Here is a 13015-nt window from a genome sequence, read left to right as displayed (position 1 = left end):
AAAAAAGGAAAAAAAAATTTCACAAGAGTGAATGTCGAGACGCCAAAACAAAGAGAAAACAAACTGAAGTAAAAAAGCTTAATAGGTGATTTTAAAGGGCAGCTTCAAAAGACAAAGCAATGTATTATAATGGAATGTGCATACAGCTTGACTAAAAAGAAAAGATCTTACTCTGGATTTCTCAAGCTGAGAGAACGGAAAAACAAATTTAAGCCTCGAGTCTCAATATTGAAGGATGCTATTGGCAATATATTGAATGGCACAGAAAGCATCAAAGGAGATGGAGGGAGTACACAGAATCATTGTACCAAGAGGAACTGACTGACATTGTAGATGCTAGATCTTTATATATAATAATAGAACAAAGATGTTCATTATTAAAGTGCTTATTTGGATACTAGGAGCTCCAGTCATGCGATGATTAAAGCATTCAAGTGCTAACCAATTGGTGAGTGGTTCAAACTCTCCAGTTGTTCTGTGAATAAATGATAAGGCAGTATACTTCTTTCCAGATGTGTAACCTTGGAAATCCTCTGACATTTTTACCCTTATTTTACAGGGTCACTATGAATCAGAGGTAACTTGATAGCAGGCTGGATTTATTCACATACTTTATACATTCTGGTGGCTTAGTGATAAGTGGAATTGCACTTCCAGTGCAAAGGCACAGTTCAAATCTATCAGCTACTTCACAGAAGAGAGATAATTCCCTTCCCTGCAGTTTACTTTCTCCGGAAATCTGCTGCAGAGTCAGCCACGAGGCAGCTTTGACTTAACAGTACATAACCACATACTGCTTAGCAATATACAGATAGAGAATTAATTCAAGGACTTTTGCTCCCTAATTACATTCCCATTTTTGTTAACAGGTGTTAATGTTTCAGATACAACAGATATATTAGTACCATTTTTTATTTTGTTTCTAATTTTTAATTATTGATCTTTTTCCGTTTCTCTTATTTTCTATTTTTTTCTTTACGGATAGGATTTCTTTTACTTTTCTTAGCCCCTGGTTTGTAAAAAATGTATTTTATTTGAGTGAGAGTTTACTTTTAATTGTTGTTTAAAAAGTTACAACATTTTTATCAATTTATGTAATTTGTACAATATAGTGACATCTAGTACATTAATAATGTTGAGCATTCATCAACAATATCCACTGCCAAATTTCCCTACCAGAAATTGTCAGTCTATGCTACTTGAAAAATAACTCCTCTTTTCCTTTTCTTTCTTGCTTCTGGTATGGTGTTAAATTTTATTAAAAATAAACTTTGATATTTCTGAAGCTGTAGAAATTAAACTTTTTAACAAATGTTCATTAGTTAAATTTTTGAAATTTAACCATAATACATTTGTATCTGTACTTTTTAAATTTATAAACTTTAGAAATAAAGGCCTGTTAGTATCCAGAAAATTAAAAGACATATTGCGTTGGGAAAGTCTGCTTTTAGGATAGAGACCTCTCCAAAGTACTGAAGAGCAACAATGACAGTTTGGAGACTAAGGTGTACTTGGTAAGAACCATGGTCTTTTCAATCACTTGCTATGCATCAGAGAATTGGACAATGACTAGGGACGATAGCAGGAGAATTGATGCCTTTGAGCTGTGGTTTTGGGGAAGAGTAGAGAACGGACAGGTTCATCCTGGAGAGGGTGAAACCAGGATGCTCCTTGGAGGCAAGGATTAAGAAGCTCCATCTGACATACTTTGGACATGTTGCAAGGAGGTACCAGTCTTTGGAGAGGGACGTCATACTTGGGATGATGGGGGACAGTGCAGGAGAGGAAGACCCTCGATGAGACGGATTGATTCAGTGACTGAGGTAATGGGGTAGGTGTGTCAGAGACCGTGAGATTGGCACAGGATAGTGCAGGGTTTAAGGCTGTTGGACACAGGGTTGCCATGAGTCACAGATGATTCGACAGCACATAACAACATTAGTTCTTTAGGGATTGCTGGTCACATAGTGATAAGGATTTGAGGTGATACTCTAAAGGCACTGAGCTCTGGTGGTAAGGAATTGTGCTGGCAACCCAAAGGTACATGATTTAGATCCACCAGCTGCTCTGTTGGAGAAAGATAGGCCATCTCCTACCTTGCAGTTAGCTGCTTCTCAAAATTCACTTGGAGGGTCAGCTATGGGTCAGTTCTGACGCTACATACACAAAACAAGAACAACAGCATTGCCTCTTTAGATATTGCTGGTGGCCTAGTGGTAATAAGTTTTGCTGCCAAACCAACGACATGTTGCTTCAATGACCCAGCTGCTATGCAGCATCTCTTCTCATATGAGTTACAGCCTTAGAAAGCCTATCAGTCAGTTCTGATAATACAACAGCAACAACATTGCCTCTTCAATTTGAAAGACTTTTTTTATCCAAAACAATTCTGAGAAACAAAAATGAAGTAGGGGGCATAGCACTCCCTGATCTCAAAACCTACTTACTACACAGCATTAGTAATAAAAAAAAAGCATGGTAATGGTACAATTGCAGGCACATAGACCAATGGAACAGAATTGAGAACCCTTAAATAGACTCAGTAATCTCTAGTCAACTGATTCTCAACAAGGAAATAAAAACTACAAATGAGAAATTACAAACTCTTTAACAAATGTTGCTCACAAAACTGGACTACTAACTGCAGAAAGCTGAAATAGGATCTACATCTCACACCACATGTGAAAGTCAACGCAAGGTGGATCAGAGACCTGAGAATAAAGCTCTAAGCCGTAAAGTTCATTGGGGACAAACTGTAATCAAGCCTTAAAGGATTGTCCTATGGTAAAAGATACTGCCAATTAAAGCCAGAAATGCACAATCTGAAAAAAATAAAATTGATGAGTGTGGCCTTCTAAAAATTAAGTCCCTGTGTGCATCAGTAACAAACTATATTTGAATTTTGTAAATAGCCTAGTTTAAAACAACAACAACAACCCAAACTTTTTATAACAGTGAAAAGAAAACCTACCGAATGGAAAAAAATATTTGGCAGTACCATCTCAGACAAGAGTCTCATAACGAAAGTTTACGGAATACTCCTGGGCCTCCCCAAGCAAGACTGATAACCCAATTACAAAATGGGCAAAAGACATGGAAAAAAATTTCACAGAATAAGATAATATAATGGCCAACAGACACATGAAGAAATTCTCAAGATTATTGTTACTGTTGTATGTGCTGTGGCTTATACATAGGACCCATATGAACAACAGGTTAAAACTTTGCTCTATTGTGCCACTGTCCTCTACTATGCTCAAGCCCTTCTTTCAGTCATGTGTCATTCTGTCTTTTAGAGACCCTTCCTCTTCCATTAGTTCTCTATTTTCTTTTTATGTTATCTTTTCTCAAGGTTTAGTGTCTTTGAAACAGGAAATTAATAAACTTATGCTTCTTGTTAATCTCTTACTCATAAATTTTGTTAATATTTTCCAGTACTTGTAGTTTTTTTAAATTTTATTATTTGGCCTGTGATTATTTACTTTTTGTTAATGAAGGTGGTGTATTTTTACTTTTTAACATTTCTAAATCAAACTGAGAATTGAATAAAACATTCAAGCTTTGATTACAATATTGAATGATTCTCTGTGCAAAATATGTTTTTGGAAGAAGCAAAGGATACATAGAATTGTTATGTTGTTATGTGCCGTCAAGTCACCAGCGACTCATAGCAACCCTTTGTACAACAGCCTTAATCACTGCCCTATCCTGTGCCAATCTCACTGTCTCTGACACACTTACCCCCATTACCCCACTGAATCAGTCCATCTTGAATTCCAGTTGTGCTGATGTGAAACCTATCCTTGAGCCAGGTATCAGTCATCAGAGCAGAGCAAGGAAACACCGCATAGATCAAAATCAGGAGAAGAGTATGGCAGAGATGTGTCCTGTCTCCATATCTTTTCATTTTGTGTGTGTGTGTGTGTGTGTATCAGATCATGTTCAGGGCTGGACTTTAGGAGAATTGGAGGAAGACTCATCAACGACCTATGTTATGCAGATAACAAAATCTTGCTTGCTGAAACTGAGGAGGACCTGAGATGTTTGATACAGAAGGTCAAGTAGTTCAGCATCAGGAAAACAAAGATTCTCACCACTGGGCCAATTTGCAGCACAATGATAGATGAAGAGATTGAGATTGTTAACAGTTTCACTTGCTTGGTTCCACAGTCAACACTTTTGGCATCAACAGTCAGAAAATCAAGACTTAACTGCAGTAGGAAAATTTGCTGTCAGGAATCTCTCCAGAGTGCTAAAGGGTAATGATGTCAGTCTAGATAGCAAGCTGCACCTCATTGAAGCCATGATGTTCACAATTACTTGCTATGCTTCAGAGATCTGGAAAGTGACTAAGGATGACAAAAGAAGAATCAATGCCTTTGAGTTTTGGTGCTGGAGAAGAGTTTTGAACATACTATAGACTTCCAAAAGAACTGTCAGATCTGTCCTACAGAGAGGGAGAAACCAAGCTGTTCCTTGGAAGCAAGGATTTTGAAGCTGTCTCATATATTTTGGACATGTTGCCAGGACAAGCCAGTCCTTGTGAAGGACATCATGCTTGGGAGGATGGAGGGACAATGTATGAGAGGAAGACCCTGGATGAGATTGTTTGACATAATAATTAGGGTAGTGGGAGTAGGTGTGTCAGAAACAGCAAGACTAGTTCAGGATATGGCAGAATTCAGAGCTGTTGTGCATAGGGTTGCTATGAGTATCAGACAACGTGGCGGCATGTAACAACAACACAATACAATGGAGCAGTTCTGCTCTGTTCAGCTGATGTTTTTATAAATTCTAATCAATTGGATGGCAACTAACAGCAGTATATTTCAGGCATTATGCTAAATACCTCGTATAGTGAACAAAGGCATCATAATACCTCATAGCCATAGTTACAGGATATTCAAAAGCTGAAGTATCTACATAGGTAAATAATTATTTTCACTGCTAACAAGTTTATAGATGCTAAAAGAATGACAAAAATCAGTTTGCACCTAACTTAAATGTTTTTTTGCTCGACCTTACCCAGTGATCTTTTGGAACAAAGAACTGGCAAACTACTTCACTGTAGATTACATCCTGTTTAATTGTAGAGTGCAGTTCTACTCTGTAACATTTGGGTTTATTGTGAGTCATAGCTTGATTAATGGCAACTAACAGCAACCTTATATTTTTCTGATTCCTGAAGGAAAAGATGAAATTTTCTTTTTAAAGGTGAAATAGAACTTACAAGAAGAGAGAAAACCTGCTATGTTCAGAGAACTGAACAAAAAGTATTTACCAAGCTTTATTTTGCTAGATGAAGAGTGATAATTTATGATGTCGGCAGGACAGAGAGGACAGAAAATGATAAAAATAAATATTGGAAATAATCTTTGAAAGCCAATTTATTATTTTAAACAGGAAAATGACATTAAACTCCTGTACTATGTTAAGGAGCATGGATTTGAGAGAAAGTTTAAGAAGTGTTATAATCGCTGTCTTACATTGACAAAGAGAGGTGGCAGTGGGGATGGCTAGAAGATAGAGCTTTGTAGGATATTTTTGAGACTGAATCATAAAGACATATTGGTGGATTGATTGTGGGCAAGGGTAAGCTGAGCCTCAGGGTGCTGGGAGCAATAAGAGGGGGAATGTTTATTAGCAATATTTGGTTGAGAGTTTGGGAGTGGACTAGAAACCAATTATTGTTAAAGTTAAAAGATACATGGAAGGTTCTGATAGGAAGGATAAGGAGTTTTTTAATCTTATAGCTGGAATTCTTGCGGATATAGTATTGCTTAGTTAGGGACCTAGGCCAGATTAGGAAACACAAGAGCAGTGTGGGAATAGCAATTGGGAGCAAATTTATGTTTATGAAGGTTTTTGGGTGTCTGGCACTGACAGCAGCACACAAACTATTTCACTTGGATACTCTCCGTGGGAGGAGGATAACAATTTGACCTTATTCTGTGGTCTTTAATGTTAGTTTCTAAAAAATTCCTAAAGTACTAGGACCCCATATGGAATCACATAAACGTATTATCACAAAGCACTTAGGCAATAGTTCTTTTAGAAGATAGGACAAGAATACTATTTTCTGCATGTGTGTGTATTGAGTATTCTTGAAAACATATTTTTTGGTAGCCATAAAATTCTACACATTTCATAAATTTTTTTATCCAAATACTGTACTTTTAAAAAAATTTTATTTTATATTGGTTTGCATACAAAATTTACATACATTGTGTTTCATATTTCCTTGATTCACATTGTATTTTACATAATCATTCCAATATATTATGTTTTACAAAATTAATTTTCATTGAATTATATTCATCATTACCCCTGTTTTTCAGGTGCCTACTGGATCTTTTATCCTTTCCTTTATCTCTTCAATTCACCTATCGATTTCCCCCAGCCCTTCCTCCCTTGGACCACCATACTTGTTTTACTAGTTATATTTTTGTTTTCACAATAATGACTTTATGCAGTATTTGTCCTTATAAAATTGTGGTATTTCAATGTAATTCTCTCCAGTCTCTTCCAAGTTACATAGTATTTTACAAAATCATTGCTCTTGAGTACTGTGTAGTATTCCATTGTGTGAATATACAACACTTTCTCAAACCCTTCGATTGTGGTTGAACATTTGGCCTGTTTCCATGTTTTTGCAATTGTGAATAATGCTACTGTGAACATTAGTGTACAAATGGTATAGAATTTCTCTGTGTAGCATTTTAAGGAAATGCTAAATTGTGTTCCAGAATTTTTGTACCATTTTACAATCTCACCAACAATGTATGAGAGTTCCAGTCTTTCCACATCCTCTCCAACATTTATTGCTTACTGCCAAGTTAACACTTTGCCACTGCTAATGTGGTGAGAGAGTATCTTATTGTCATTTTGATTTTTATTTCTCTTTTTGCCAGTAATTTTGAACATTTCTTCATGTGTCTGTTGGCCATCCAAATGTCTTCCTCTATGAAAAGTCTTTCCATGTCTTTTGTCTATTTTGTAATTGATTTATCAGTCTTTTTACTTCTGGAGTCCCCGTAGGATTCTTAAAATTTTTGTTATGAAACCCTTGTCTGAGATAGTATTGCCAAATGTTTTTTTCCCAGTCAGTAGGTTTTCTTTTCACCCTGCTGGAAAAAGTTTTTGATGCACACAGGGATTTAAACTTTAGAAGGTTCCATTCATCAGTTTTATTCTCTCCAGATTGTATCTTTTTGGTTGTATTTGTCAGCCCCTATGTCTATGATCCACACTGAGTTGATTTTTATGTAAAGTGTGAGTTGTGGATCCTGCTTTAGCTTTTTGCAGGTAGTAGTCCAGTTTTGCCAACACCATTTGATAGATTTTGTTTCCTTGTCGATTATCAATTGACCATAGACAGATGGGTTTGTTTCTGTGCTATCAGTTCTGTTTCATTGGCCTGTGTGGCACAATAACAATTGTAACGGTACCATGCTGGGTTGGTTTTGGTCCCCCCTCCCCTTTGTTTTTATTACAGCTGTATAGTAGGTTTTGAGACCATGGAATGCTGTACCTCCAAATTTTTTTTTCCATCTAAGTGCTTTGCATATTCTAGTTTTCTTTCACCTCCAAATAAACTCAATAATTGCCTTTCTGATTGCAACTTTGTTCTTTTTGAAATGGAAAATTGGAGGAAAACAAGGTTAAGCATTATTGTGACTATTTGGTTTTTAGTTCATACTTAGAATTTTATTGTTTGCATGTTTAATACATTTTAAGATTTAAAGGAAGTGACACTAATTTCAAAGAGTTTTGTTGTCAAAGGCATGTACGCATTTTTACTTTTTAAGTCTGAGAACAAATGTGATGAATACATAACCACAAATCTAATGCTCATCATAGAATTCCAGGACTAAAAATTACTATCCTTAGCAAACAAATGTTTTCAAAGGTTGTTTTATTTAAACAGATTATTGTGGAAAGAAAAAAAAAATCCACCAGAATATTGTAGTGTTTAGAAACAAGATTGTCAGGTTAGACCCTGACATTAAGAATTTGCTTCATATAGGCTGTAATTTTGGTTTAAATACTTATAAAATGTTGATTTAGGATTACATGGGAATACTAACAGGAATATGTGCATAAATCAAATGTAATAGAGTAGATTTTTTTCACATAGATATCTGAAGCCATTTTAAAATATATTTTCTACATAAACATCCCTTCCCTTGGTAAGACTCCAGTAATCGATTTTGAATAGATTTTTGAAGATGATTAATGAATAATATTTTTCTGTTACTCTTTTCAGTATGTATAAGTTAGTGAGTCTAGCCACTGAGGAGTGCTTTTAGTCTTCTAGCAACTCTCCATGATGACTTAGTCCAGACTTGTTAGTATATATTTCTGCTATAGAGACATTGTGTGTGCCCCTCAGATGTGTTGTATTGGAAATACTGTTTAGAACTAATGGTATTCAAATGGAAGAATATAAAAAGAAATTCAGAAGGTTTTAAAATTTTAGATAGACAACAATAGAAGAGAAATCATCAAAGATTGCAAAGGAATCTAAAGCAGGTGGAAGACAAGATAGTCATTTCTGCAGACTCTCTTCCTGGAAGAAGGCAGCCAGTAGTGTTAGATGCCATAAAGAGGCAAAATAAGTTATCATTAGCAAGTTTGTAACTTTAATAAAATCATAAAATCTTAGGATATCAGAGGTAGAAAAAATATTTCAGTATGTTCAGAAGAAATTTCTGAGAGAAGTGTTGAAATAAACTGTCAAATTCCAGTGTACTTAAGAGTTCTATGTTCCTAATCCTTTTCCTAGTATTATTTTAATGAAAATATTTTTTATCTTTCCCTAGTATTATTAATATGGATGGACAGAGAGTCAGCATAGGAGAGGAAGACCATGGATGAAACGGATTGACAGTGACTTTGGAGTTAAGAGTGTCAGTTAATGAGGTTGGCTCAGTATAGGGCAAAGTTCAGAACCATTTGAATGACTTTGACGGCACAGTAACCATTATAAATTGTATAATATCAGTTCTAGAGATTCAAATCTAGTAGATGCTCCATCGGAGAAAGCTGAGTATGTTACTAGACCCACTGGAGGGTCAGCTGTGGGTTGGCTCTGACTCAACAGCACACCTCAACAGTATTATTAATAGTCTCTGATCACTGAGTTTTGAAGTATGTTTATTTGAATTTGAATATGAAGTAAAGAGAGTGAGACTTTATAAATCACATATTTTAGTCATGTTGTCAGGAGGGGTCCATAGTTGGAGAAAGTTACCATGCTTGGAAAATGAAAGGTCAGCACAAAAAGAAGAAAACCCTCAAGATGAATTGATATAGTAACTGCCAACAGTGGGCTTAAGCATAGCAAAGATTATCAGGATAGTGTATGATGAGTGTTTTGTCATTTTACATAGGATCATTGTGAGACAAAGCTGACTTGAAGGCACAGGGATGGTGCAGGATCCCCTGGGTTCAGGTCCACTGTTCACAGGGTCACTCTGAGTCATAGTTGACTTGACATCACAACAACAACAACAACAACAACAACGATGTGAGCCATTCATAACCCACTAAACAATTGCCAGGAACGTGCTCACCATTCTTATATTAATGCAGTAATTTTTATAGGACTAAATTTTTATAGTTCTTGAATAGGTAGAGCAGAGTTAAATGGAGAATGTTAATACAAATGCTGATTTCAGTGACTCTCTTTTTTTTTTTTAAAGTCTTGGCTACTTATGATTCAGCAGACAGAACAGCTGAGTAGAATAATGAAGACACATGCAGAAGACCTAAACTCTGGACCATTGCACAGGCTTACCATGATGATCAAGGACAAACAGCAAGTGAAAAAAAGTTATCTAGGCGTTCATCAGCAGATTGAGGCAGAGATGTTCAAGGTTCGTGTTTTCATTCTGGAATTCTTTCCTTTATGTATTTTTTTAATACATGGAATATTTTATCATATTTGACTTTTGAAATTGCTTATTGATCATTATCTACCAAAAATGGGCTTTGTTGATGTCTCTGATAAGACTTTTTTAGTTAAACCTAAACATTATTGGTTTTAAGATAGACTATCATTTTATGTCTCTCTAAGAAAAAGAAAATGTTTTCAACTGAACCGTGATAAGATGCTTTTTTATAACTTTTGGCTTTTGCTGTTTACTTACTGAGCTACTTTTATAAAGCTTTAAGAAAATAAATATGTTTTTTGTGACAATGTATAAAAACATAGCTGACCCTCTAGTGGGTTTCTGAAGGAATAAATCATGTGGGAGGAGACTGCCCCATTCCTCTGTGGAAATGCTGGTGGATTTGAACTGCCAGTGAGATGTTACTTTTGGGTTAGCAGCACAACTCTTTAGGACTAACACACCAGAGCTCCATCCTTAGTCTGTCCCATCTTAATTTAGAGCCCATCTCTAAAATTGTACACATTTAATACTACTGATCGAAGGTTGGATGGTTATGGATTGACATCAGGATATCATTCATTAAAAAAGCAAGAAGTCATTAAAAAGATAGGAAAGAAAGAAAAGGCAAATATGGATATTAGAAGAGACTCTGAAACTTACTCTTCAACTTAAAAAGGCTAAAGTGAATGGGTCAGTATTATTTTTTTTTACTTTTATAATATTGTTTTCTTTTCATATGGCAGCACATGTATTGTCAAATGTTAAACTAATTTTTAGAATGTCGTTGTGTAGTAAAGAGCAACTCTGGCTTAGAACTGGTAAAATACATATGAGTTACAACTTTGAAATTCAAGATCTATATAATTGATGCTTAAGCATATAAAAATTTTCCTACATTTCGCTTCTTTGACAGGTTACAAAGACAGAATTGGAGAAATTAAAATCCAGTTATAGACAATTAATAAAAGAAATGAATTCTGCCAAAGAGAAGTATAAAGAAGCTTTAGCTAAAGGTACGGCAAAATTATGAAAAAATTGTTTTTTTTCTGCTCTTTCCATTTCAAAGTTATCTATATGCAGTAATGAAATAATTCTACTTGAAGCAATTTACATCTAAAACTAAAAATGGACCAATCGGTAGCATCAGGATGAATGGTGAAGAGATTGACATTGTTCAAAGCTTCAGTTTGCTCGGCTCCATGGTCAACACTCTTGGCACCAGTAGCCAGGAAATAAAAAAATGTATTGCTATGGGAAAGTCTGTGGTTAGGGACCTCTCTAAGTACTCAAGAGCAACGGTGTCTCTCTGGAGACTAAGGTGCGCTTGATACAGGCCATAGTTTTTACAATCACTTGTTATGCATCAGAGAGTTGGACAATGACTAGGGAGGATAGAAGGAGAATTGATGCCTTTGAGCTGTGGTGCTGGAGAAGAGTACTGAATGTACCATGGACTGCCAAGAAAACAAATAGATTCATCCTAGAGAGGGTTAAACCAGGCTGTTCCTTGGAGGCAAGGATTCTGGGGCTTCGCCTGACATACCTTGGACATATTGTAAGGAGAGACAGGTCTTTGGAGAGGGACATCATGCTTGGGAGGGTGGAGGGACAGCGCAGGAGGGGAAGGCCCTCTATGAGGTGGATTGATTCAGTGACTGGGGTAATTGGGATGGGTGTGTTAGAGACAGTGCGATTGGCACAGGACAGAGCAGAGTTTAGGGTTGTTGTATATAGGGTCGCTGTGAGTCACAAGTGACTCAACGGCATGTAACAAAAACAACAACAAACAAGAAAAATAACGATCTAATTTTTAGAAGCTTATTTCACTTGCCTATTTAATAGCCATTATAATTTTGTAGGATTATGCTGTTTTCATGTGTCTAGTTTGTCCCAACATTTCCTTGAGCAATCAAAATTAAATGGAAAGAAAACTATATTATTTATTTTAAAGCAGCCATGTGCTAGTATTTTTATTAAAAATTATAACAAAATTCTAGCTTCTAAAAATGTTAGCATTTGGTAGCTATTAAGCATCGATTTTGAACAGAAAGTTCTTTGGGGATTGTTTTAATTGGCAGTTCTTAATGTTTAAATGTGACAAAATAGTCTACATGTTAAGGTTTTTTAAAAATAACCATGACATTGAGTGTTTTTTCTTCATACATGTAAACTTTGTAAGTCTGTTCCTTGTTCTTTAGTTTACTTTTCCCTTTATTATCATGTTTTTTTCTCTGTCTTTTATTTTTTATGTATTCTGTTATAGTTTTGTAAGAGACGTGAACAGCTATTGTATTTTGCTGTATACACTTAAAATTCTCTTTTCTGTTGCACCCAGTAGACTATTAGTAATATTGATTTGAAAGCAATTCTACTTCCTCCTCTTCTCTGATTTTTCTTGCCTTCTCTTCACTCTCTTGTATTATCCTTGTTCCTCCCTCTCTGCTTCTCCCTCTGTCACACACACACACACACACACACACGCGCGCGCATATATCTACTTCCACCCACCCCTGTTTAAGGAGACTTGGAAGCACAGTGCTTGAATGCGTGACCACTAACCAAGAAGATGATTGGCAGTTTTAATTCCCCTGTTTTGCCAGAATTTATGTGCTCATCCTTCTCCTAGAAAGCAGCTGGTACATTGAAACTGCTGACTTTCTGGTTAGCCACTTAAATCTCATTTCAAAGTCCATAAAAGCTTTAGTAAGCTTATTTGTTCCTATAAAGAGTATGAATTAAATAAAACTTGTTTAGCAATAATTAAAGACCAATCAGTAAAAAAAGTCTAAAACTTGATTAGTTACAATAAAGATGATTTATTACAGTTTCATTGGCCACTGTGCTTATTTGACTAAGAGTTATTTTATTATTGCATTTTTAATCTATATTTTTAAACTTTTTATTGTGATTTGAGTGGAAGCTTACACAGTTAATCAGTTTTCCCCTATACAATTCATACACATTCTCTTACATGAAATTATCACATTTTTGGAGGTTCACCATTGTTTCTACTTTTTTAGATACTAGATACTTTAAATATGTATGTATATGCAGGCCATTCTGTTCATATAGCCCTTTTTTCTCCAAATGAAAATATATTTTAACAGTAAATAGAATGT

The 13015-nt window shown here is 35.5% G+C and overlaps 1 protein-coding gene across 1 annotated transcript in view; it reads left to right on the top strand.

Moving 5' to 3' along the window:
- LOC102866788 (tyrosine-protein kinase Fer-like) overlaps positions 1-13015 on the top strand; it is a 575672-nt gene that overhangs the window by 24613 nt on the left and 538044 nt on the right. Inside the window, exons 2-3 of the mRNA XM_006895050.1 lie at positions 9705-9878; positions 10810-10909. Coding sequence (XP_006895112.1) covers positions 9705-9878; positions 10810-10909 — 274 coding nt within the window. The remainder of the gene's footprint in view (positions 1-9704; positions 9879-10809; positions 10910-13015) is intronic.

The sequence above is a fragment of the Elephantulus edwardii genome, unplaced genomic scaffold, assembly GCF_000299155.1.
Source record: "Elephantulus edwardii isolate Elephantulus edwardi_28Jun2011 unplaced genomic scaffold, EleEdw1.0 scaffold00156, whole genome shotgun sequence".
Classification (NCBI taxonomy): Eukaryota; Metazoa; Chordata; class Mammalia; order Macroscelidea; family Macroscelididae; genus Elephantulus; species Elephantulus edwardii.
This window is presented reverse-complemented; position numbering and strand designations above follow the sequence as displayed.